Source organism: Tachypleus tridentatus, chromosome 12 (assembly GCF_004210375.1).
Source record: "Tachypleus tridentatus isolate NWPU-2018 chromosome 12, ASM421037v1, whole genome shotgun sequence".
Classification (NCBI taxonomy): domain Eukaryota; kingdom Metazoa; phylum Arthropoda; class Merostomata; order Xiphosura; family Limulidae; genus Tachypleus; species Tachypleus tridentatus.
In genome coordinates this window covers 122696598-122723613 of record NC_134836.1, presented here as the reverse complement: position 1 = coordinate 122723613, position 27016 = coordinate 122696598, and the positions used below count along the sequence as shown (strand labels likewise).

At 32.9% G+C, this 27016-nt stretch overlaps 2 protein-coding genes across 4 annotated transcripts; one reads left to right on the top strand and one right to left on the bottom strand.

Annotated features, from left to right (window-relative positions):
- The first annotated feature begins 791 nt into the window (after positions 1-791).
- On the top strand, positions 792-10201 carry LOC143234577 (ras-related protein M-Ras-like). Its single transcript, XM_076472035.1, has 4 exons — positions 792-957; positions 5086-5185; positions 5681-5760; positions 6101-10201. The coding sequence occupies exons 1-4, from the start codon at positions 839-841 to the stop codon at positions 6174-6176; spliced, it is 375 nt and encodes a 124-aa protein (XP_076328150.1). The 5' UTR covers positions 792-838; the 3' UTR covers positions 6177-10201.
- Positions 10202-10242: 41 nt separating this feature from the next.
- Positions 10243-20658, bottom strand: LOC143234576 (transmembrane protein 177-like). Of its 3 annotated transcripts, XR_013018718.1 has the most exons (5): positions 20142-20421; positions 18160-18318; positions 15703-15754; positions 13631-14643; positions 13519-13582 (listed from the first exon to the last, which is right to left on the bottom strand). XR_013018718.1 is itself a non-coding variant. In XM_076472033.1 (4 exons), exons 2-4 carry the CDS (start codon positions 18309-18311, stop codon positions 13903-13905), a joined length of 945 nt encoding a protein of 314 aa, XP_076328148.1. In that variant the 5' UTR covers positions 18312-18318; positions 20142-20421; the 3' UTR covers positions 10243-13902. The 3 variants fall into 3 exon arrangements, 2 of the variants coding, with proteins under 2 accessions (XP_076328148.1, XP_076328149.1); XM_076472033.1 differs by having other exon boundaries at positions 10243-14643; XM_076472034.1 differs by lacking the exon at positions 20142-20421 and adding an exon at positions 20504-20658 and having other exon boundaries at positions 13525-14643.
- Positions 20659-27016: the final 6358 nt, after the last annotated feature.

Sequence of the window (27016 nt, the reverse complement as noted above, 5' to 3'; positions counted from 1 at the left end):
TTATAAAACTGTTGTTTCAGTGTTGGACACTGCAGGACAAGAAGAGTTCAGTTTGTTTGAAGTTGTTAGAGAATAGTTTTATAAAACTGTTGTTTCAGTGTTGGACACTGCAGGACAAGAAGAGTTCAGTTTGTTTGAAGTTGTTAGAGTATAGTTTTATAAAACTATTGTTTCAGTGTTGGACACTGCAGGACAAGACGAGTTCAGTTTGTTTGAAGTTGTTAGAGAATAGTTTTATAAATCTGTTGTTTCAGTGTTGGACACTGCAGGACAAGAAGAGTTCAGTTTGTTTGAAGTTGTTAGAGAATAGTTTTATAAAACTGTTGTTCCAGTGTTGGACACTGAAGGACAAGAAGAGTTCAGTTTGTTTGAAGTTGTTAGAGAATAGTTTTATAAAACTTTTGTTTCAGTGTTGGACACTGCAGGACAAGAAGAGTTCAGTTTGTTTGAAGTTGTTAGAGAATAGTTTTATAAAACTGTTGTTTCAGTGTTGGACACTGCAGGACAAGAAGAGTTCAGTTTGTTTGAAGTTGTCAGAGAATAGTTTTATACAACTGTTGTTTCAGTGTTGGACACTGCAAGACAAGAAGAGTTCAGTTTGTTTGAAGTTGTTAGAGAATAGTTTTATAAATCTGTTGTTTCAGTGTTGGACACTGCAGGACAAGAAGAGTTCAGTTTGTTTGAAGTTGTTAGATAATAGTTTTATAAAACTGTTGTTTCAGTGTTGGACACTGCAGCAGGACAAGAAGAGTTCAGTTTGTTTGAAGTTGTTAGATAATAGTTTTATAAAACTGTTGTTTCAGTGTTGGACACTGCAGGACAAGAGGAGTTCAGTGCCATGAGAGAACAATACATGAGGACAGGACACGGTTTTCTTCTCGTGTATTCGGTAACTGACAAACAGAGTTATGAAAATATACGCAACTTTCATACACAGATTCTGAGGGTGAAAGACAGGTAAGTCACTTAATGAAATATGTGAAACGTTTTTGTACATGATGAAGTAAAAAAGGAAAAAAATAAACGTGTTAATGTTAGGGGTAGAATTTAATATCTGCACTTGTTTATTTCTGATTGGAGTTTTTCAGCAGCTTTTACATAGTATAAAACAGTGAGCAAAAACAAGTTTGTCGTACTGATATATCGCATATAGCTTTCTTTTGAAATATTATGATTATAAAATAAATCAGTAGGTTATATGTTGTATTTGTAGTCTTAATGTTCTCTGTACTTAGCACTTGACATAACCTGCTAATTAGAGTGCTCAACTCACAATCTGCTGGTTGTGGGTTTGAATCCTTGTCTTTGAATATGCTCACTCTTTAAGCCATGAGGGCATTATTATATTATGGTCATTTCTATTATTTAATGGTGAAATAGTATTAACCCAAGAGTTGTTGGTAGGTGGTGTTGACTAGCTGCTTTCCATCTAGTTTATCACTGTTAAATTAGGAAAAGCTAGCAGAGATAGTCCTTGGTTAGCTTTGCACAAAATACAAAAATAACAACCATTATACTTAGATTTTCTAACAAAGGTATCTGTTATCACAAATAGTTTTTCTATACAATGAATCTTGATCAAAAGGTAATATGATTGGTGATTAGCAACATCAGGCTTTCTTTGTTGTAATTTGATTGAATTGGTTGCTTGGATTTTATTTCTCCAGCATGGATGTGAAACAGATTAAAGAACACAACATTTTGGAACATACTGGTCCATCTCAGCTGTTCTGTCCTCTAAATTAAAATAACTAAACTCACTTCAGTTAACTGTTTCTACAGCATCTGAAGGCAATTCATTCTAGAAGCTAATCACATTGTTAGATATATAACTGAGGTGAAGATGACACCTATTCTGCCAAAATATTTGTGTTCCCTGATCCTACTATCCTTGTCATTAAGTGTGATAACAGATGATGCATCAACACCTTTAAAATCTTAAACATCTCAATCAGATCCCCTCCACCTATTCTCTTTTTTCTTTTTTTAAGATGAAACAGTTTCAAAAGTTTTCATCTCATATGATAAACCCTTCTCAACAATTCAATGTCTTTCCTCAGGTAAGGATCCTTAGACTGAATACAGTATTCTAAATGTGGCCTAACTAGTGATGTGCATCATCAAATTATGCAACCCAAAATCCTATTTGCCTTTCCACTAGCAACAGCACAATGTTTTCGTGTCTTCAGAGATTGATCAGCCATTACATCAAGATTAATTTCTTTCATGACAATGTTAAGGTTATTCACATTCAAATTATCTTAATAATTCAAATTGTTATAACCCACATGCATTATTGTACATTTATAATGACAAAAAGCTATCTGACATTTACTTGTCTAAATCCTTTCATAAAGCAGCAACATCATTAACACATCCAGTAACAGCACATCTAGTAACACCCAAGATCTTAATATAATCAAATTTAAATAACTTACTTAACATTCGTTCATCTATGTCATTGATTTAAATCAAAAAGAGCAAAGGTCATAAGACTAAACCCTGAGGTACCCCACTTGTGATATTAATCCAATTTGACTGAACATAGGTCATAAGACTAAACCCTGAGGTACCCCACTTGTGATATTAATCTAATTTGACTGAACAAAGATCATAAGACTAAACCCTGAGGTACCCCACTTGTGATATTAATCTAATTTGACTGAACAAAGGTCATAAGACTAAACCCTGAGGTACCCCACTTGTGATATTAATCTAATTTGACTGAACAAAGGTCATAAGACTAAACCCTGAGGTACCCCACTTGTGATATTTATCTAATTTGACTGAACAAAGGTCATAAGACTAAACCCTGAGGTACCCCACTTGTGATATTAATCTAATTTGACTGAACAAAGGTCATAAGACTAAACCCTGAGGTACCCCACTTGTGATATTAATCTAATTTGACTGAACAAAGGTCATAAGACTAAACCCTGAGGTACCCCACTTGTGATATTAATCCAATTTGACTGAGCTCCACTTGTAAGAATCCTCTGTTTTATTTCATCCAACCACTTTTCTATCTAATTTTCAGAAATCCTTACTTTTAGTTTTACATTTTAAACCAACCTTACTTTATACATCCTTTCTGATGTCCTAATTTGACTGACCAACTTTCGTAATCTTGTATAATCTTCTAAGTTTTCTATCACACCATTGAGTTTAAATTAGTGATTCTTTTCTTTAAGTTTATCTGTTGTACTCTTTGTGACAAAAACCTGGTTTTCACTTGCTGCTACATCTTAAAAGATTGTTTATCTCAAATATTTAAAACTTTGTCCTTAAAAATTTTCAAACTAACAAATTTAAAACAGCATTGTGTCCAGTAGGTTCTCTGATTAATTGGTGAAGAAATCCATTTTGAACAGTTTCCTAAAACCTTTCTCCTTTGTAGTTTGACTGAGGAATTTCCCAATATATATGTCTGAAATTAAAATCTCCCATAATTATAACTTTATTAACAGCTGAGATCTTAATATTACTGTAAAGTTTCTCACTAATTTTATCAGTATAATTTGGTGGTCTGTAACAGATTCCCATGAAAAGCCTTTTCCTTTTATATCCACTAATAGAAACCCAAATGGATTCAGTCTTCCAGATTCTGTAGTTATTGGTCTTTTTAAATGTAAGTTGGTAGCAAACTGAATATGAAACTGTACCTAACGTGGTGAGAAAATTGTTTATTTTCATACAATTTAACTTTATATTCATACAGTCTCAAAGTGCAGTTTGTATAAAATGTAATGGTGTAGCTATCAGTACACAAACTTTGAAGAGTATTTTGTCCTGAAACGGCGTGAGGTGAGGCATTGAGTTGGTTATACAATTACACAGGTTAAAGCTGTTTTTATTAAATCGTGTGCAAGTCAGTAGTGTGTTCTTGTATGACATGGTGCAGTGTGATCAAAAGCAATATCCTATAAAGTATTACTGTAAATTGTTACAGAACCAAACTCACGGGTATCAGAATTATCTGTGAGTAAAACTTTTTACGTACAAATTGTAAAGTTTATCAAAAAGTTAAAACCTGAATACCATATAAAAAGAATGACCAGGGCGTTATCCAAGATATTATACATATAAGTGTAAATACATTGTGTAAGTAGAATGCTGGCCACTCACAAACAAGCTCATCTTGGCAAGAGTGCATCCACCTGTGTTGTGATATCAAATATAAATCTTATTTTAACTTGTGAACCTGATGAAATTATTGTTTATATATTACTTGTACATAGCTTGAAAGTAGTAGTAATTAGTTGGTAAATATCCATTTAGTTTAGTATTTAGCCATCACTTGCATTTCTTTATTACTACATGTAGTTGATAATTTGTGTAAATATTCAGACCAGTTTTTAACAATAGTTGTTAAAAAAAAAAAAGAATAACATTTATGGTAACAAATGCACCATGATTTATGTAAGAGACATGGAGAAATGTGAAGCTTGTGTTAAGAAAGTTCATATATAGAAGGAATCACCGAGTGAAAATAGTTAATCTTGTGGGAAGAAATACATTTTCAGTATAGGAATAGTATAACTCCCAGACTAGCTGTGAACAACAAAGTTATTAAAAATTCAACAACATGGTAATAAACGAGCACAGTAATTGGTCAGTAAGACTTTTCTCATTGTGTGTCATTCTTCAGTGAAATTCCCCAAGTTTAAAATAACAAATAAAATGATCGTATGCAAATGGTGTTTCAGTTTAATATATATTATGTATTAGGAAATATAATTATTATTACAAACATAGATTGATAGTATATTTATAAATATAACACTGAAATAATGACACTTTGTGGGTACTGACAGCAGCTAACCAGTTATATCCATCAAGGGTACAGAGCTTATGAAATCTCCATTTTTCTTTTTTTCTCTTGAATTGTTCTTGATGAAGTTGTAGCAGTTTATTAAAATTAAGTTCCAGTCTGTTGGAAACTTTACTGAAATATGTAAAAGAAACATAATACACTAGAACTACTAAGAGAGATTGTGGGCATTAGTTTGTTGGCTGACTTGTATTTTAATGTATTCTGTATTAAGAAAGTTTAAATGTTTCTGTAGTAACTGTTTTATGTTGTAGAGATACCTATCCAATGTTGCTAGTAGCCAATAAGGTCGATCTAGTCCATCTTCGAGTTGTGACAGAAGAACAGGGGAGTGAGCTTGCAGTTCAGCTCAAGGTTAGGTAGAAAAATCAAAGATTCCTTGTCACTTATGTGATGCAGAATATTTTGTTTATACGAAAGAAATTTAAGTTCTTTATTCAAGCAAATATTATTCTTTATAATGTTAACTGAATCAAAGGTTTTATTAGTAAATAAAATATTTTTATGATGATAGTAATAATTTTAAAATAACTAATGGGAAAAAAATGTACAAAAGTTAGAGTTTGGAATGTTATCTTTCTGTTTATAAATGAAGCAAGTTGGATCTAAAAAAGTTGTTTTCATGATTATTCATCTTATGTCAAAACCATTAACAATTGTAGTTAAATTGCAGCTAACTGCAATTAAGTTTGCAGCTGTTTGTAGCTTGATAATTTTAAAGAAATATTAGGTTTGTATGCTGAATTTTTTGTTTCTTTTACAAAACAGTAGCTGTATTTGCATGTTTAAAAAATACTCTATAGTTTAAGATTAAATAAATTCTGGAACAATTCATGTATGTATTTTTAGATCCCTTACATTGAAACAAGTGCCAAAGATCCACCTCTTAATGTGGATGCAGCTTTTCATGAAGTGGTTCGAATTATCAGGTAACTGATATTGAATATGGCTTGTAACTTGTGTAAGATATTTCATTGTTATATTGCTAACTCAGCAGTTTTTGAAAGCTGTTCCAATGCTATTATTCTAAATCAATTATTTTTATAAGAGATTCCAGTTATAATGATGATTCAATTATTTTTGTAAGAGATTTCAGGGTTATAATGATGAATCAATTATTTTATAATTATTATATTAAATAATCTGCATCCACACCCTACCTTATAGAATAACAAATGCTGTTCTATATGTGTACGTTTTGTACTTCCATGATATCTTGTGCAAGCTAACATAATTTTTATCAACTTGTTTAACACATATTTTTTTTAGGAACCAGCCACCACCGGTAGATAAAAAGAGGCGGAGAGATTGGTGGAAGAAGAACCGAAGATGTACAATTTTGTAATGTTGATTTTCCTATGTGTTTGAGAAACTATCCAGATTTATATAACCTGGTAAGGAACATCCTTCCATTATAGACAAGAAGTAGGATGAGCCTCTTGGTACAGTTGGTGACTTTTGTGCAGCAGTTTGTTTTTGGTGTTGTAACTTTTCTTTGTTCACGTTAATTCAACTGATAAAACCACGACAAGGCCTTTTGTTCCATCTGTCCAGCTAGATCTCCAACTTTCTGGTAATCTCTTTCTTTCTCTAAATTGGACATTCCACTTTCAAAATTTTAAGACAAGTGTCTCTTTGACCTCAGTAAAAAAGAAAAAAAAATGTGTCTTAATAATCAAGAGATGTTAGAAGAAGCTATGGTGGAAAGAACTAAAATACATTTTTGCGCACTTTCCATTTGTTCCTCTAGAGCTAGGAAGGCACCTAAACAGTTTTATAGAGTTTTGTATGTTATACTGTTTTTTGAACAGTTTTGATAACGGTTTATTTTGTGTGTGTATTAATGCTGTGCTATATAGAGTTACTACTTTTAAATTGTAGACATGTTGACACGCACATGGGAAGCATTATCTTTTCTCACATACTACTAGCTGCTACGACTAGGCTAAGTACTGAAGAAAACTCACAGACTGTGTTGTGAAATTATGTGAAGAAGGGATGTAGAATTTATGGAAATGTTTTTAATATTTTTGTTTGTTAATTTCTCTTGAGCTGGGAGCCAGAGTTTACTGATCAACAGAAGAATGATATAGGTTCTGTTGAATTGTGTTTTTATTACTGTTGTTTCAGATAACTGGTTATATACTAGCTGCAACTGGAAAATGTGTTAGGTAAACTTCTAACCTGATTTAGTGTTTCCCTTGTACTAAGAACCTAACTTTCATATTAGAACTGTACTCTAGGATATTCATTGCAAACTTTGTACAGTTCTGGCTCTTGTAGGTGATGGTATAACGTAACGGTGTTTAAGAATATTGTGTGTGTCGTGAGATATTTTGATTGTGATAACACAGTGATTGATTTTAGCAGTCCCTGCTTTTGATTTTTAAAAACATTACCACTGACTCTCTCACGAAAATGTGTAGTTCATTATTAATAAACCTGGGCGAGTGGAGTGCCGAGTGTAATTACTTGTCATGCTACTTTGTTTAGTCTTTCAGTGAAGAATGTTCAAAAGGAGGATGATTCATAGACCATAAATGTAATTATTAATCTTGTTAAGTTTTAGATACCATCTGGTAATACGTGTAGTCATTATTTACTATTAATAACCTGAAATTCACTAACTACTTGTCTTTAATTATGAATACAGAATACCTTATTATTACCTGTTCTACATATGTAATATGAGCTGAGGAGGGTTATTGAAAAACCAGAACTAGTTTAAAGCTATGTTTTTAAACTAGTCCTGTAAGTAAGCTGTTTATTAAATTATTTCATATTAACATTTGTTTGGGTTTTGGTATTTAGAATACAAGAGTATTCTGTTTATGTAATATCTTTCATAAGAAGGGTACATTTATCTTACTACTTATAGAAGTGGTCTTCAGTCTTTTCTGTTGTAGAAATTGATAAAATATTTATAAAAGTTTAGAGACTGTTAGGAATGTATAGACCTCTTACAGAGTAACTATATAACCTATAGAACTGTAGGTTTGAAGTACACAAAATGTAGCTCATTTTACATAGGGTTCTAAAAATAAGTTAATAAGGCTGTAAAAACACAAACATTATTAAGAAATAAGTGCACATTTATTGGATATTTGTGCAAACTGTAAAAAAATGTAGTTCAGATCCACACACTTAAGGATTACTAATTTAGAGAAAACATTAGTAGCAATACTTTGTACAGTACTGTGATGATACCTTCACTGTTGTTTTTAATACATGAAATTGGATATACACATTTTTGCATTATGAGATATATATATATATTTTTTTTCAACATCTTCAGACAGAAATCTTGCATCTTTTGTAAAATCTTCAATCAAATCTTAAATTCCAGTGTCAGTGAAGAAGTTTCATTTCAGGAAATATAGGCTACGTGACACTATCCAACTTAGGATTAACGTTTGTGCTAAATGAGGAATGTATTTTACCCATTTTTAATTCTTTTTGTACAACAGCAGTTTAAAAATGCTCTATGAACAAGTTCATTGTTTAACCCATTGTTGTTATCTGTGTCACTCTTGTATTCATGGTTAAATAACCAATAATTGAGTGATTTATAACTTTAAAGATAAGTTATTGTGGTGACTATTTAACAAGACTTTCTAAAGCAACTTTAAGTAGTCACCAATAAATTTGTTTTTAGACCCTATGAGGATGGAATTGTGTGAACTACCAATATGAATCTTGTAGATAAGTGTGGTGGCTCATGAGTTTTGACTCTTTAAGTGGAGTTACTTGTAGTGAAACATTATAAACAGATACATTGGTCCTTAAGGGTTTGTCAGGAGTTGCAGAGGAAGGCAGTTGCTGTCATGTTATTGTTCTCATGTGCATTACTTGTGTTGTCATGGTGAAATTTCGTAATTTCAAGTTTAAGTGTAGGAGAAACAAGTTTCATAAATTGGGAATAATATAGATATGTTTGTGTGCTGACAAAGTAACTTATATCAAGCTAGTGATGCAGACATGTATACTTATCTGTGAATCAAATAAGTGATGAGTATATCTACTAATAATTCAAACCATGTAGTAGCTGTAATTACAACAGTTATAAACAGAGCACATGATTACTGAAATTAGCATGTTACAGAGCACCGAGCTTAGCGAGTGTATTAACTGCTACTGATCAAAAATTTATTAAAACCAGAACTTCTTGGTACTATAATATCAACATACTGTTTGAAACAGATAGGTCAAAGAAACAATTAAGTTCTTGATAACGAGAAACCCATTTGAAATCAAAATGTATCTTCAAACAGCTAGTATGGGTATTAACACTTCTACTAATAAAGCAGAGAACAATGTTTTGACCTTCTTAGGTTATTTTCAGGTTAACAACAACAAAACAGGATGACCTAAGAAGATCAAAACATTGTTCTCTGCTTTATTAGTAAAAGTGTTAATACCCATAATAGCTGTTCTGAGATACAAAAACCTAAATTGTTGTTTGTTACTAAGTAAAGATTACATTTATTACTTCATAAGTCTGTTGATTTATTTTGTTGGAATGTTTCATAAATTCTGAAATGAAATTGCAAACTGAATTCTTTATTTCTGTGTTATTTAGTTACCAGAATTCCATGTTATTTTATGTTTTGGTAAGTTAGTGGGTTGGTTGGTGAGTTTGGCATTTTATGGCGTAAAGCAACTAGGCTATCTGTGCCAGCAGTCAGTTAGTATTTTAATCTTTAATTTAAATTTTTAAATTGTCTAAAATTTGATACATAGTTTTTTTTAATGTATTAAAGATTTTCTGTGGTCACACTAAAAGTAAATCAAACTCTTTGTTCTGCAGTGTTTTGAAGTTAATGAATCTGAGAAATATGAACAAGTTTTAGGCATGTTTGTATGACTGGATATATATTTTGTGATCATACTCTTATAAACTTTAATCTTTCAAATGCTCTAACAAATAAGGTTTAAATAATTTGATATTTTTAACTATTTGTTGTCTGTTTCAGTAGATTCACATGGTGATGTCAGTTTTCATTTAATACATTCACATTTGTGCAAAGTTTAATTTTCTTTGATAGTTCACTTTAATTTTAGTTTGTTTGTTTATTAAAACAGTTTAAAAATATTTTCAGTTCCTTAAAATGGTTATTTTGCAGTTGGCTGGTTAATGTGGTGGACTAATTTTGTAACATGAAAAGTCTGCTATGGTTGTAGTGCATGTGTGTACTGTTAGATGTGCTTATTCAGACGATACATTTTCAATGTGTGTGTTTTAATACATTATTCAGGCAGTTAATATTACTTTACCATGTTATTTTACAAATATTATATAAGAGTACAATTTTAGTTTTGTGTGTTTAATTTAAAAAAAATATCACTTCAAATAAAGAAATGTCTCCTGTACATATTTTTCTTGATTCATGTACCTCACAAACTGTCCACAATAATGCATTAAGCAGTTTTTATTAATAACCAAACTTTCTATATCAGTGGTTCACAAATGTTCAGACTTCATTATACCACTTTTTTTAAGTTTGTTTTTTTAATTTACAAACCCAGGCCTAATTGTTTAAAAAAGGTAAAAACTTAGTACTAGAAATTCACATTTTTAACACCCATTGATATGCAGGACGTTATGATTTTTTCTGATGAAATTGAAGAATATATGCTACAATATTTGTCAATTTGAAGGGAAGAAGGTACTGAGAAGTCCATGCAGGCAGAGGGTGAGTCTCTGAGGAATGTAACATGTCCACATATTTGATAAGCTTGGATAGGGCTTATTACAAGTTTTATGATTTTTTATATTGTGTTGAGTACCACCACAACATTAGCTCCACATACCACCAGTGGTATGAGTACCACCACAACATTAGCTCCACATACCACCAGTTGTATGAGTACCACCACAACATTAGCTCCACATACTACCAGTGGTATGAGTACCACACAACATTAGCTCCACATACTACCAGTGGTATGAGTACCACACAACATTAGCTCCACATACCACCAGTGGTATGACTACCACACTTTTCCTTATTCTAAATAATGCCAACATATTACCTACAATTTATTTTTTCAGAATATACTAAAGATTGTATAATTTGTTATAAGTAGCATACATGTAGTTTGATTTATAAATGCTAGCATATACATTAAAATACACCGCACAATGCAAGTAGTAGAAGTCTTATAGTCTGTGCCTGCAATGTGTATTTTTAACTACTCCTGTGAAGAGGTGAAACAGTAGGTAACGTATATTTTGTTTATTCAACATAGCAAGACTTCCTATTTTTTCTTCAAAATGAAAGAAGTAACGTGAAAGACTCAACGTATCAGTGTCGTCTTAATTCCGTGCTAACAAAATCAAGTACAAAAGATCTCATTTGTATGTTGGAAGAGCAACAGCATTCAAAATGAAAGTCTTGACAACTTAAGCATAATGTATAAAGGTACCTTTTCACCCAGATTAAAACTTGTCACTTGCTGTTGAAAACACGGTAAACTAGTAGGCCTGCTAACTTCTATGTTGTTTTTACAAATTACATTTTCTTGTATTATATCTGTTATGCTGTATATTTTATTTCAAACTTGTAACATTACTTCAAGAAAGTATACAATCTGCCTCATTGTTCAATTTAAGAACAAAGCTCTACAATGGTGTATATATGCTGTTCTTAACATGGATATCAAACTTGTTTGTTGGAGATATTTGTGTTAAGTGTTCATTAAAAGTTAGACAACAAGCTACTGATAATTTATGGAATGATTGTTAATATACTTCTCTATATATACAAGAAAATAAGTTAATACAAGTTTTTTATCTTGATAAAAGTTCATTCTTTTACCAGCTTATCAAGTACATTACTGATTAAGTTATGAAACTATATAAGCTGTAGATAATGCTATCTTCACGTAGCTATTTCTACCCTTGGACTGATACATTAGAGGGCAGGAAGCTATTGAACAGTACCTACTATTAACTTCTATCTCATATTTAATAGAATTTTATTGTAATAGAACACAAACTGTCATTTAAAATTGGGACGATAACTACCAGGTAATATCCAGCCCCTCTTAAAATTCTAAGTTATACTGGTGTGTTTTGCTATAAAAGGAATAATTCATTTCATTAAACTGGATTTTCTTGTTCACAGATGCTGGAAAGTGATCACCAGTTCTATACTCTGATTATCCTAAAGGAATGATAATTATTTTCTTATGTCTTAAATTAAAACTTTAATTTTAATAAGGTTCATTTTATAGGAAGAGTAAGTATGTTTGTTCATGAACTTCTCCAACAATTTCTCATTTTAGGTTCTTATTATAAGTTTTACTATTACCAATAAAATTGGTTGTTTAACATAACACTGATTTTGGCATTACGACACGCTCCAGCTACATTCAGTTAATAAGGTGTGAATAAGTTGAGTTTATGACAGACACTAAGTTTGGGGGTCACTATGGAGATGGAAGATAAATTGTGTCAAGTAGCAGACATCGAAGTAGTCGGTGAATGATGTGTTATAATAATGTTGGAAGACTAGTGCAGGATAGAGGGTGGTAATTGTATGGATTTGTGGAGCTCACACGATGAGACAAACAGGAAGAAGAAACAAGCTACACTGGTATGTAACAAACTCGGTTTCTTATGATTTAACAGACCCAGAAAGAAACTGCATTATGTGCTTTACATACGAATTAATGGATGGTACCTTCACAGTTGCAAACTCTTGGAGGTATGAAAGTTTAAATTATCGCTACTTATAATTTGACAAGTGGATGTACACGTGTATTTCTCTCATTTAAGCTCTGAAGGTCCTATACATTCACAATGTCTGTGATTGTTGTACTTACGACAGCTGTACCTTGGATGTTTCAAGTTGCATATTTACACGTGACAAAAGGCAGTATTGTGTTCTGCTGGTATACAAGGTAATAAAGCACTTTCATGAACAATATGTTTTAAGTTAAAGTGTTTGAAAACAATCAATACCAGTTGTTAACAGTTTAAATAATAAAACATGTTAAGCGACCATGAATATCCTTTGAAAGAAGGAACACGGTAAGCTTAAAAAAACACATTTTGTAATGACTGGACTACATTAATGTATTCAAATTATGAATGTTGCAAATAGAAAGATAAGTATTCAAGATTCTACTTAATAAATGCCCAAAATACAAAACACTTTCTCCCTAGGATTGTTAAATGAAAACTGTTTATTACAAAATGTTTTTTTTAATTATTATGATAATATGTTATTCACTGTTCAAACTCTCATATAAATCTAACAATCTTTTAATTATTTTAAAAACAGACAACACTTGTGGGTAATGGAAAACATGCATTTAACCCTTCAAGTTAGAACTGATGTAAAATATGTAACTAGTTGTTTCTGTCAATACTATATAACTGAAGAAACTGAAAAGGAGAGCTTGAAGATAAGGGTTTCTCAGTGATCACAAAATTTTTTTTAAATACATTATTGATGTTACCATAGGATTTTGGACATCTGACCACCTCACAGCAACTATGGTCTTCTATTCAGGGTTGCTAATTTTGTGTATTTACCACAGATTGTGCTTCTGTTCTTATCATTTTTTAAAGTTGCTTTAATATGTGCTACTATTCTGTATTACCATATACCTCACTAGCCCAAATATAAAGCAATGTTTTTGATTAATAATTAGGCTCTAAAATTTATAATTGCAGCTAGCTGCAGGTAGCTTCCACCAACACATCAGATATTCACTCATCATAAGTTAATGCAACTAATCCACCTGGTGGCTATTCAGTTAAGTATTGATTTTGCACACCAACTAATCCACCTGGTGGCTATTCAGTTAAGTATTAATTTTACACACCAGAAACAAAGAACATTATGTCACTAAATATTTTTTCCTTTTATGGTTTCTAAAACTAGGAGTTGCCTTGTATTTGAGATCACCCCATAACTGGCCAATACTGTAGTTTTTTTAAACATCACTTAAACAGCCTGGTTCTGTTGGAAAATCTAGGAAAGCTACCTCTAGTGGTGACAAAGAAATATACTAAACATTTTCATTCAGGCTAATTAGAAATGTTTCTACAAAACTATAATCTACTGTTCCTCTGCTAGCTTCTTATCTGCTTTCAGTTCGTGGAGAAAATCCAACCTGTTTGTATAAGGAAGATGGGGCGTCCTAAGCAATAATTCATCATTGCCTGTGGCTGTATATACTTTCTTTCCATAATTTCCCATCAGGTGTCTAAGAGCACGATTTCTTTGAAGAACCTTCTGGTAATATTCAATCCCTCCTTCTATATAACCATTTCCAGTTAGTGCTGCCATCTTATCAGCATATTTGTCCCAGTATAGAGTAATGCTGTCTTTCAGTGTAATAAACACACCAAATCCTAACAAACCACACAGAGTATACAGCATTAGTCTTATGGGCATTCTTGCCAATCTGATCCTGTACTTTGTACTTAAAGCACTTCCTAAACAATAAGAAGAGCTGATGCTTAGAGAGAATAAAGCTCCATAAACATAAATATAACTTGTTGTTCCAGAATGAATTTCTCTCGCAATAGCAAACTTCTGTGCATTTTCCGAGAGAATAAGAGAATCCAGGAGCTCCTGTCCAGCTTCTGATCTCCATTTAGGCTCTGAATTGTTGTAAATTTGTATTTTTGAGTGATCTATTTCTTCTTTACTGTTATAGTTAAAATGATTGGGCAAACCAATTATTGTTCCCATTTTGGTGTATGTACTACCAGCATGGAAAGTGTCAAATCCAAACACTGTAAAAAACCGCACTAAACCACTTTCCCGATCAGTTAGTTTACATTCTGCAAGAACCTGCAAAACAAGAACAGATTGTTAATAAAAATTCCCTCAAGAAGCTGCGTTAATTAACGATTGTGTTTACTGCAGTAACAGTTACGAGGGAAGTGTGATTCATGGCCACCATACTTAAACTTATAAAACACACCACAGTTGCACAAATTATCAATAGGGAAAACAATAATCAGTCATATAGATGCACACAGTACAAAAAAAAATTACAATTTTAAAATTTTTCTCACAAAACTTGATCTCCACCAATACATGAACAACTTGTTATTACTAGCTGTTTTCACTTTCGTCCTATCATGATTTATGTGTGTGATACTCTAATATTAATGTATTAACCTCACACTTGAATAAGCATTTGTTGTACTGTTCTTCAGACAATAATTTTCAAAAATCTTGAATTTTACTGACCATTGTGGATGTTGGGTTACAAACATATAGCAATAAACACTATCTGTTGTATTTGCTGCCAATAAAACCCTGTGCAGGTACCAGGGTCATCAGGCCAAAACATGTACAGCATTAGCCGAGATGCTACGATTTATAACTGGTCAGAAAACAAGTTAGTATTAGCTGTTCAAATGTTCACTTTCTTAGTAATACTTTGGTATTAATATTTTCAAACTGCATGAACAAATGTTCTTGCATTAATAAATTAAACCTGTGATATATAATTATTATCAGTTTCATACCTCATTTACAAACCAGAATTAGGCCAGGTTAATAATCAACTATTACTATCATGGTAACCAGTAGCAACAGTAATGACAAGAATGGTCCAAACGGTCTCAGTGGAGGGAGGTAAAACACTCATGGGTCAATTTTTAAAAAGCTTAAACCCACTTGCGTACGCTGTTATAAATGTCAGACTAACTCCTTGTAATGCTGTAATTATAAGTAAAGTGTGGCTCATGCATTTTCATTACTAATATTCACACACACACTTTCTGATCTAAAATATGACAAAAACTAGCATATCCTAATTAACACAGACTTAACTCACTCCTGTAATAGTAGAAGCTGGTTTGTGGACTAAAGTAGTAAATAATTTATTACAAAAATCACCTTCTCAGCTCTTTCACTTATTTCCTTTTTCAAAGGTTTGCCAACTCCCATACTGTAATAAAGAACACCAACATGAAATAACTGATTCACTATATTCAAACATCAATCTTTTGATTATAACAAGTCTGCTCATGTAATAAATTTAAAACAACGTAACTAAGAATTTAGTCCAAACTGAGGCTTTAATGTAATTCTCTACTAATTTGAATTAAACCTCCATACAAATTTACAAGTATATTGTATTGATTTTAACCTAACACTAGGACACTACACACTGTGTTGATGTTGATATTTTAACCTAACACTAGGACACGTACACACTGTGTTGACGTTGATATTTTAACCTAACACTAGGACACGTACACACTGTGTTAACGTTGATATTTTAACCTAACACTAGGACATGTACACACTGTGTTGACGTTGATATTTTAACCTAACACTAGGACACTACACACTGTGTTGACGTTGATATTTTAACCTAACACTAGGACACTACACACTGTGTTGACGTTGATATTTTAACCTGACACTACACACTGTGTTGACGTTGATATTTTAACCTGACACTACACACTGTGTTGACGTTGATATTTTAACATAACACTAGGACACTACACACTGTGTTGACGTTGATATTTTAACCTAACACTAGGACACTACACACTGTGTTGACGTTGATATTTTAACCCAACACTAGGACACGTACACACGGTGTTGATGTTGATATTTTAACCTAACACTAGAACACTACACACTGTGTTGACGTTGATATTTTAACCCAACACTAGGACACGTACACACTGTGTTGATGTTGATATTTTAACCTAACACTAGAACACTACACACTGTGTTGATGTTGATATTTTAACATAACACTAGGACACGTACATACTGTTGACGTTGATATTTTAACCTAACACTAGGACACGTACACACTGTGTTGATGTTGATATTTTAACCTAACACTAGGACACGTACACACTGTTGATGTTGATAATTTAAACTAACACTAGGTGACGCGCACACTGTTGACGTCAATATTTTAACTACACACTGGATCACATGCACACTGTTGATGTTGATATTTTAAAAGTACACTGGATTACGTGTACACTGTGTTGATCTTATTAAAATCTTAATACTCTACACTTGCTTGTATGTGCTATGTTTATATTAATATCTTACATAACTTAGAACATATACATTAGTGTAACAAAACTTATTTCATCTTTCGCTTAGACAATGTTATTGTAAGAATGAATTTTACTAAGCACTGACAATATTATTGTAAGAATGAATTTTACTAAGCACTGACAATGTTATGTTTAGTTTAGTAGTTCTTGTACAGTGATGTGAAATGTTATGTTTAGTTTAGTAGTTCTTGTACAGTGATGTGAAATGTTATGTTTAGTTTAGTAGTTCTTGTACAGTGATGTGAAATGTTATGTTTAGTTTAGTAGTTCTTGTACAGTGATGTGAAATGTTATGTTTAGTTTAGTAGTTCTTGTACAGTGATGTGAAATGTTATGTTTAGTTTTACCTACAGTGTTTTGGTTTATTTCTGATGGTGGAAAGATAGTGTTGAGGTATAGGTTCTCTGACTTGCGAAAAACAAAGTTATTTGAAAATCTAAAGATTGGTTGGTTTACTGAGAGAAACAGAAAATATCAAATAGGGAAAAAATCATAGTTTAGTTTAAATTTTGAAAAAAACAACCAGAAACATGAAATTAGTGAGTATCTCTAATTACACAAAGAATGTGTGGGATTCATTTCCACAGGAGAAAGTATATCACTTACTCGTACAGTCTAAAGTTTACAAAAAAGATTTATAATTGAAGGCTGATTTCAGAAGTAAAATCACCACATTTATTGGATGTTAGAACTGAGGGTGGAGTGGAATCTCATGATTAATTAGCTGTCAGGCTCATTAATTAATTAGTTGAATAATCACAAACAGTAATAATTAGAAACACTAATTTCAACTGGTTGGTTACTTCTGCAAGATTAATTTAATCACAAAACTCTAATGGTTGCAGTCCAGAACTTTTACATTTCTACACTTTATTTTTTTTATAACTTTATCTCGCATATTAGTTCAATAAATCCCTTTATTATAACAGTTTTAATAAGAATAACAATTACCACATTAATGAGATCTGATAATGAACACTGTTTTTAACTTAACAAAGTAAAGAATTTTACAAGTTTATCATATTGTCAGAGAACAGTTACCAATATAAAATAATAATCATTTGTTAAATCATTTCTGTAATAGGACTTTTCTAATTATTTTTTTGACATAGACAAAAGCCAAAGATTAAATGTACCTAATATTTATGTTGGTAAAATGCACGGCTGAAATTTCATCAAGAATGTACGTATAATTGCATGATATGTTGATAATACACTCCATACAGTTTGATTTTTCTCTGGGTCAAAAATGTAAACTCACCTGTACATTTGAACTAGATCTTTATATTTGTCCAGGAAAACTGTATGTTGAGCTACATATGCAGCAAAACTTCCTGCAGAGAGCACAAGAACACCCGCACCGCAAACTTTTCTACCTGTATCAGTCAACAACCAGGCAGTTCGTCCAGCCATAACTGTTCTAGAGAAACCAGTTTGGTAGTGTGATAAGAAATTACATATCAATATCATACAATTAAAAGCTACCCGCACGACAAAGATATTTTTAAGGTAGTTTAAAAGCTGTATATACTTGAACTGATTTAAATTTCAATTAATGTACCGTAAAACTATAATCGAACTTAGTTTGTTTAGATACAAGTTAAAACTGAATACACTCTGTACTGCCACACCCAGAACCTTTTTTGACCAACTGTGATCACTGTGATTTACTAATTTTTCTAAAGTATATATATATATATTGAGTACAAACTTGATAATTTTTTAACAAAAATTTTACATTTTTATTAACTATAAACATAACTGACTGAAACCATTTGAATGTAATTATAGTCTGCACACAAGTTCCACAATCCTATAAAGTAAACAGTATTACCACTTCCAAGGTTCATAGTAAACAAATTACAGTTCAAGAAATTATTCACGTGTTTGATACAAATAACAAACTATGAAGGTTTCAAACCAGACACTTGGAAGGAAAAAAACTGACAAATTTCTCTAATAAAAAGAATATTGTTTATTATTACCTTTCACTTTGTACAAGTCAACTTTATATCCAAGCTTCACAAAGCTGTGATATACATGTTTAACCATAACATGACAAAAAGGAATTACTTGGCCATTCACAGCTATCTTTGTATATCCTTCCTCGAGAAGAGTAAACATTGAAATTATTTAATTTTCAGAAAATCTCAAACCCTTCTAATACAACTGATCTCCACCACTGTGGATAGCAACTAGTTTGTAAGATGTATTTTTTCTTATATCAAAGCCACATCGGGCTATCTGCCGAGTCTACCGAGGGGAATCAAATCCCTGATTTTAGTGTTGCAAGTCCCAGACTTACCGCTGTACTAGCGGGGCATGATTTGTAAGATAACAATTGTCTTAACTTCAGCCTATATTGTCCTTGCCAAATGTTAAACCACATGTTGTTTACCTTTAGAATAAATCACTAATGAATAACTATGAATAGAGCATAATTAGAAATAAATGGAGGAAGTGTGGCCTTCTGAGATTCTTACAAGTTATATACTTGTTTAACATCACCTTTATGTCTTCATTAGGAATATAAGATATCTGTAATGAATCCTCTCAGTCAAAGCAACACCTTTAAGGCCAATACACCAAACAAATAAAATGATTTTATAGTGGCTTAGTTATATAGTTTCACCTCAGCTGCAGGCTATTAGTAGTAATATAGATTTGATCTTTATAGTGGCTCAGTTACATAGTTTCACCTCAGCTGCACACCAGTGGCAACAGTCTGTAATATCAGGGTGATCACATTCTTTGCAACAACAAAAGATTAACAGTACTTTATCTGATAAACTGGTAACAAAAATTTAAGAATATATATTAAACTATAGTTCTCCAGAAAGGGTTTTTCAACCACTAATACTGAATAAAATTATAATATTCTGTTTGTGAAAAGTTATTTCATATAACCTATAATTTAATACAGCTATATCTAATTACTAGCCAGTAATTAAGATTACTGCCCAAGACTAATGAAACATTCCTATAATTTGATTAAACAGGTTAGTTTGTATGCACATGCTGATTTTAAGATACAACACGGTAGGGGAGATTTTCATCAATTTTTTTTTCTTTAATATCCTGGCATTTTCAGGCTTAAGTTCACGGTACCCTTATTTTTGTGAAAGTCTTTTGTTATTATTTTTCACACATAAGGTATTGAGAAATTTTAAATAACATAGATTTCAGTTAGTACATACTTTACACAGTATTAGGCCTTATAGCAGAAATGGAAATATGACTTACATTTTTATAAGTTATAAAGACAAGGAACACGTGTAGATCTTTTCCAGTTAAGCTGCACCAATCCACTAAACTATACTTTAAGTACAAAATTTATTATTTATGTTAGTACAACATAAATGCTTTGAATTTTACTAGTTTGACTTTCCCCCCTTTTTAGTTGTAATTAGAGAACAACAAGCGTTGTTATAGTATTACTGATACTACTTCTACAACTGCTAAACAGTTAAGCCTTTACGATCTCAAATTCAAACAACGCCAAGTAACGGTGTTGCCTCTGACTAAAGAGTATGCATTTTTAAAAGCACATTACAAACATAAAATTCACGGACGCAAATATTATAAAAAAATAAAAATATATATACCTTTAATATTATACAATTTCATCCACCAAATACTGAAACAACTTGCAACCAGCAACCTTTCACACTTTTTTCGTTTCACCAAATTTCACTTTCATTTCAACATATTAAATAACTATATACATACACATATACTAACAACCAAAACATATTAGGTGTGAAAAATGTGTGACCAAAAAAAGATTGAATGTGTGTTTTTGTCCAACTTAGGCCATGATGGCGGGTGTAATAAAATATGTAATTAGTGAATGAATATTTGCCATAAAATACGATAAGTGTAGTTACCAGTTTGATCGCCAATTTTGATTTCATTCCTTTGAGCCACACGCTCAATCTATTTTTTTTTTTTTTTTGGCCATATAGGATATTTTTGGCCCAATACCATATTGAGTTCTGTTTATTTTTGTTAAAATATTTCAATAGATGTGGCTAATTTTGTTTGGTTTCTTATCATTTTTTTCTCAACAGTTTATGTCAGTAAACCTTCACACATAATTCATTTGGTGAAAAAATGATGCTTTTCAAGAGATGTCCAAAACGCACAATTATGGGGATTGAGGACTACAGGCAAAAAATTGGCCAAAATATTTTGAGTAAAATCTAAAAAAAATAATAACTAGGTGCATACCGTTAGTGTGCGTGCAAAGTTTCAGGTCTTTCGAAATAAAAATGTACCTCAGTTTGGTTTGAATTTTGTGCAAAATTATACGACGGCTATCTGCACTAGCCGTTTCTTATTTAGCAGTGGAAGACTAGAAGGGAGTCAGCTAGTCATTACCACCCACCACCAATTCTTGGACTACTATTTTATTAACGAGTAGTTGGATTGACCGTCACTTTATATCGCTCACAAGGCTGACAAGGGAGAGCATATTTGGTGTGAGAGGGATTCGAACTCGTGACCCTCAGATTACGAGTCGACTGCTTTATCCACCTGGCTATGTCGGGCCACATATTTTAGAACTGCTGATAGGGGTATTAATACTTTTATTAACAAGCAGAGAACAACGTTTCGACATACACTTTCAGGTCTCTACTGAACTGTTGAACTGTTGAAAATAATGCGATCACACACACATGTACAGATAGGTTATTTTATTATAGATTCCACTCACGCATTTTATTTAACTTCAATATTAGTTATATTCGTTATCAATTAATGGAGTGCGTTTTCGATGGAACTGTTTTCCTGTTTTGAATATCGCGCAAAGTTACACGATCGTTATCTGCGCTCGCCGTCCCTAATTTAGCAGTGAAAGACAAGAGAGAAGGGAACCAGTCATCATCATCCACCGTCAACTGTTGGACTACTCTTTTACCAATGAATAATGGTGTTGACCTTAACATTATAACGTACCGGTGGCTAAAAGGGCGAGCATGTTTGGTGGGACGTGGACTCGAACCCTCGGCCCTCAGATTACGGGTCGAGCGTCCTTAAAACCTGTATAGAACTGAGTGTTCTTACGTAATATGGGCACGTTAAAACAACAGAGATGAAAGATGTGTTATGAAGTATTTGGTTACTGAAGAAATAGTTCCTTTCGTAACAACAACACAATAACAATATCAAGGTCTGAACTGTGTGTAGTCTCTTTCTTCCACTGACGAAAACAATAAGTTGTCAGCATTCAAGAGGCTGTTGAGCCTCTGGGAGGAAAATAATTATGAAAAAAGAACAAATAGAGAATTGTGTTTTTATTTACTAACTGTTTCCGCGGCACTGTTTTTTGCTTGGAGTTGACTAAAATGGATGGTCCTGGATGGCCAGGTGGTTAAGGCACTCGAGTCGTAATTCGAGGGTTGTGGGTTCGAATTCTCCTCATAACAAACATGATTTTGATCTTTTTCGCCGTAGGAGCGTTATAATGTAATGGTCAATTCCACTATTTGTTGGTAAAAGGGTAGCCCAAGAGTTGGCGGTGGGTGGTGATGACTAGCTTGCCTTCTCTCTAGTCTTACACTGTTAAATTAGGAACGGCTAGCGCACATAGCCCTTGTGTAGTTTTGCACAAATTGAAAAAAAAACACGACTACAATAGTTCAGTTTTTAACAGAAAAAAAATGAAAGTTTCATGTACATCCTGTTAATCTCTAATTATTATTATAGTACGAATCCTCTATCGTACAGACAGACAGATCATAGATAAAATAGCTTTACGACCACTGTTTTCTTATTTAAGCTAAGGAAATATAATTACAATATTTTGTAAAAGTAATAAATTGACAACGATGTAATTATTTATATAACGTTTTCAGTAAATCACAGGTGTCGCTAGGTATTGGCACACGAAGCCGGTGTCCCGACTCCTCACTTGGTCTCTTGAAAAATCAGAATAGAAACCAATGATCGATATGACACTGGAACGCCGAAAATTCTCACGCCTATGGGCCCGATCCCAGAATCTTTGAAGCATCTAGCGACATCTATACCTTAAATTATACAAAAGTGGACGAACCAGGAGAGGGCCTGCAGTGTAGACGTATCACCAAAGAAACATAGTGAATAAAATTAAAAGCGGAGCCTGGCATGGCCTAGCGCGTTATGGCGTGCGCTTCGTAATCTGAGGGTCGCGAGTTCGCGCCCGAGTCGCGCCAAACATGCTCGCCCTCCCAGCCGTGGAGGCGTTATAATGTGACGGTCAATCCCACTATTCGTTGGTAAAAGAGTAGCCCAAGAGTTGGCGGTGGGTGGTGATGACTAGCTGCCTTCCCCCTAGTCTTACACTGCTAAATTAGGGACGGCTAGCACAGATAGCCCTCGAGTAGCTTTGTGCGAAATTCCAAACCAACCAACCAAAATTAAAAGCGCATAGGCACGCATACACACTGTCAAATACACGCATATTAGACATAAATTATACTTTTAGAGAAAAAAAAATTACATTTAAAAACTACGGTAATATTTTATTAACTTGACGACGTCTGGAGCAAACCCTCATTTTTTCAAGCCAGAAAACAAACCGATCAATTGATGACAATTAAAGGTTTTGATTTTGTTTTATTCTATAAAAGTATATTTTATTTTTCATTTTATTACCTGTGTATTTTTGTACTTATATATTACAAATATACATCTACACATACTTGTATTTTCCACAATGTTTCTGACGTGTTCTTTTTACTTTAGACCCGGCATGGCCAGTTGGTTAAGGCACTCGACTAGTAATCCGAGGGTCGCGGATTCGAATCCCCCTCACACCAAACATGCTCGCCCTTTCAGCCGTGGGAGTGTTATAATGTTACGGTCAATCCCACTATTCGTTGGTAAAAGAGTAGCCCAAGAGTTGGCGGGAAGTGATGATGACTAGCTGCTTTCCCTCTTGTCTTACACTGCTAAATTAGGAATGGCTAGCGCACATATCCCTCGTGTAGCTTTGCGTGAAATTCAAAACAAACCAATATTTTTATTTCTTTGCATGTGCATGCGTTAGAACATTGGAAGATGCTGAATGTTTGCGTACTGGACAAAAAAAAAAAAAAAAAATCGTGAAACGCGAGTCTGATAGAGACTACGTATTCTACACAACAATGTTTACTAAATTACCTACCTCTTGGTTAATTAAAAATTGAAAGCGTAGAACTGAAACGGTCTCGTGAGTCATGGTGTACGCACGTTTTACTGACATCACGACCGTATAAATTGCAACGTTAAGCTTCCTTTATAGGACGCCATTTAGTATCTACTGCCTGACCGCCAGACAACACACTACTGTATGATGGCGCGAATGGTTAAATCAGGTGTTCATTTCAGGCGGCCTTTGATCTCTTTTCGGGGAAATTATTACTTTGTCACAATGAGTTGGTCAAAGTGCGCATATTAGTTGTTGTTTTTTAGTTACATAAAACTTTAAATAAAGTAATTTGTTATCAATGTATATGAATGATATTCACATCACTATAAATCACACTTTATATTATAAAAGTTTTAAGATCTTATTAGGAAATACTTTAAAATAATCTCCAGTCTCCATTAGTACGAGAATTGTGACATTTGTTCTCCAGGTCTCTCTGCTTCTTTAATATCACCATTCTGAGAAGAATGAAACTTAAAGTAAATCACTTATTATAATATAAATATTACCAAGGAAAAGTACAATTGTGTGTAGCCTTCAATGTTGTTTGTTTACGGAGTCATAAACCAAAAAAATCAAAACCTCTTCCTGTCCCCACCTGTCACTTCTTTTCTTGGAAGTAGTTCTCTCTGACCTATTTAGACTACATTATTTATAACCAACACAAACCTAAAGTTTTAATCTATCAAATGACGTATTACATTACGTATTTTCAGTACTGAGTATTGTATATTTTTTATTTTGTCTGTGGGAATGTTAATTTCGTGGTATTCACATTGACAGGCTCAACTGAATGTTTTAAAGGCATTTATATCATAGAAAGCCAGATAATTTACTATGGTTGTAGGATATTGCTTTCTTTGTTCGTGTTAATACTGTGTTTTTAGTGCATTATTTAGATAAAAAATTACATATTGTACTGGTGCTATCAGTATAAAAATTAGGCTTAGATTAGCGAGAGAATTAAACGCAACTCATGTGCAGTCGCATCCTATCAGACAACTCGTTAACCCAAGCGCCACCTATTGCAGATCAATCAGGATTTTGTCCGGTATTTAAATGGTTCATTCTGCCCCTGCTCTTCTCCCAGTAATATCATCGAAGTTCTTCTACTAATAATGGCTAGTTGAGTTTGATTTAGATAGATCTGTCCCGATTTTCTTTTTGTTTTTTAAATAACAATGAAAATTACAATGACAATATTTTTGGCTCTTCTATTTCATATATATTGTATATTAAACACTATATACTTCATATTATAATAATATTCAGTTAAATAATAAGATCTGTATGATAAATTTAATATTCAAATATTTACTAACTGGTTAGCATGTTGTTACTTCAACTGTCGTTAGGAAAGCTAAAATATACAATGTGAAGTATATATCTACCTTGCTAGGCCTAACTTTTGAAGAACCCTTGTTTTAGAAAGCCACAATTTGTATCACTTTATATCCTGATTGGACAGCGGTAAGTCTACTGCTTTACATTTTTGAAATTCACCACAGGAAATAGAAGATCCTATCAAGTGGCTGAATGGCAGGTTTAGGGTTTTATAACGCTAATAATTGGATTCCGATATTTATAGTATGTAGCTCTGTTCTTATTTATAAACAGGCAAATCATTTTACCATCATTCGGTTTAAATAACTGTGAAACCTAATTTTTACAGTTATTTTCTTTTTAAACTTTAATTGATTTAACCACAAAATCAGTGACGATATGCTGCATGTTAGACATTTTCATATTTCTTTATATGTTAAAAGGTTTTGAAACTACAATATCTCTAAATACATACCTTTAACACTCGGCGCAAAACTATTATAATTATAGAAACATTAGATGAACATTCCAACCGCTGGCTTTGGAGAAAAATGTTTAAGTATCTTAATATTTTTTTGGTCTTGAGAAAGTATTTAATATAATAAGATTCAATGTTTGTATGCCACATAACTTATCCGAAATCGCTATCATAGTTACTTCAAAATGGTGTCAAACGAATGGTTTCGATCCTGGAATGTACAGAAATGTGTAAAGTTTCTCCTCACCCCTAAGGGGAACATAGGGATTTCACGAAAACCTATTCTAACTGCTGGATTCGTATATTGATTGTTTTTTGAATTGTCTCTGATAGCCGTCCCTAATTTAGCAGTGTAAGACTGAAGAAAAGGCAGGTAGTCATCACCACCCACCGCCAACTCTTGGACTACTCTTTTATCAACGAATAGTGGGGATTGACCCACGGTTGAAAGGGCAACCATGTTTGATTTGACGGGGATTTGAACTCGCGACCCTCAAATTACAAGTCGAGTACCTAAACCACCTGGCCACGCCAGGCGGAAGCGAGAAGCTAGTGGTGAGAAAGTGGTGTTGGGTCACGTCTTTCAAATACATTAACATTCCACCCCCCATCCCACTGACATGTTTCAGGTCTTATAACGTTAAAAATGGTGGAGGTCAGAATATTCTTGGTAATCGCACTACAGATAGCTTACTGTGCTAGTTTTAGGCTTAACAACACACACAGGGAAATAAATGTAAAAAAACGAACAATATCAACTTGTTTTCATTTGCCACTTGTATCTGGACTTTGTTGAATTAATGTTTCTCGTTCATTCAATCATATAAATCGTAATAAAAAATATACACTGAAAAAAAACGTTGCGTTATTGATCTGTCCGATCGTTTTTATCTTCGCGTTTCGTGCTCTTCGTTTAAACCCTTTGATTGATGTGTGGTACTCTTTGTTGACATTTAGCGTGGTGTGAACAAGAATGGCCAAACTGTGAAATCACTTACATCTTATAAATTATGGGTTGATATGTTTAGAGACCTAATACCGCAGGAGGAATCTTTTCTCACGACTGGAAATTTTGCTAATATATAATATATATACACACACACGAAACATGGATACGTGTATATATATATATACCTTTGTGTG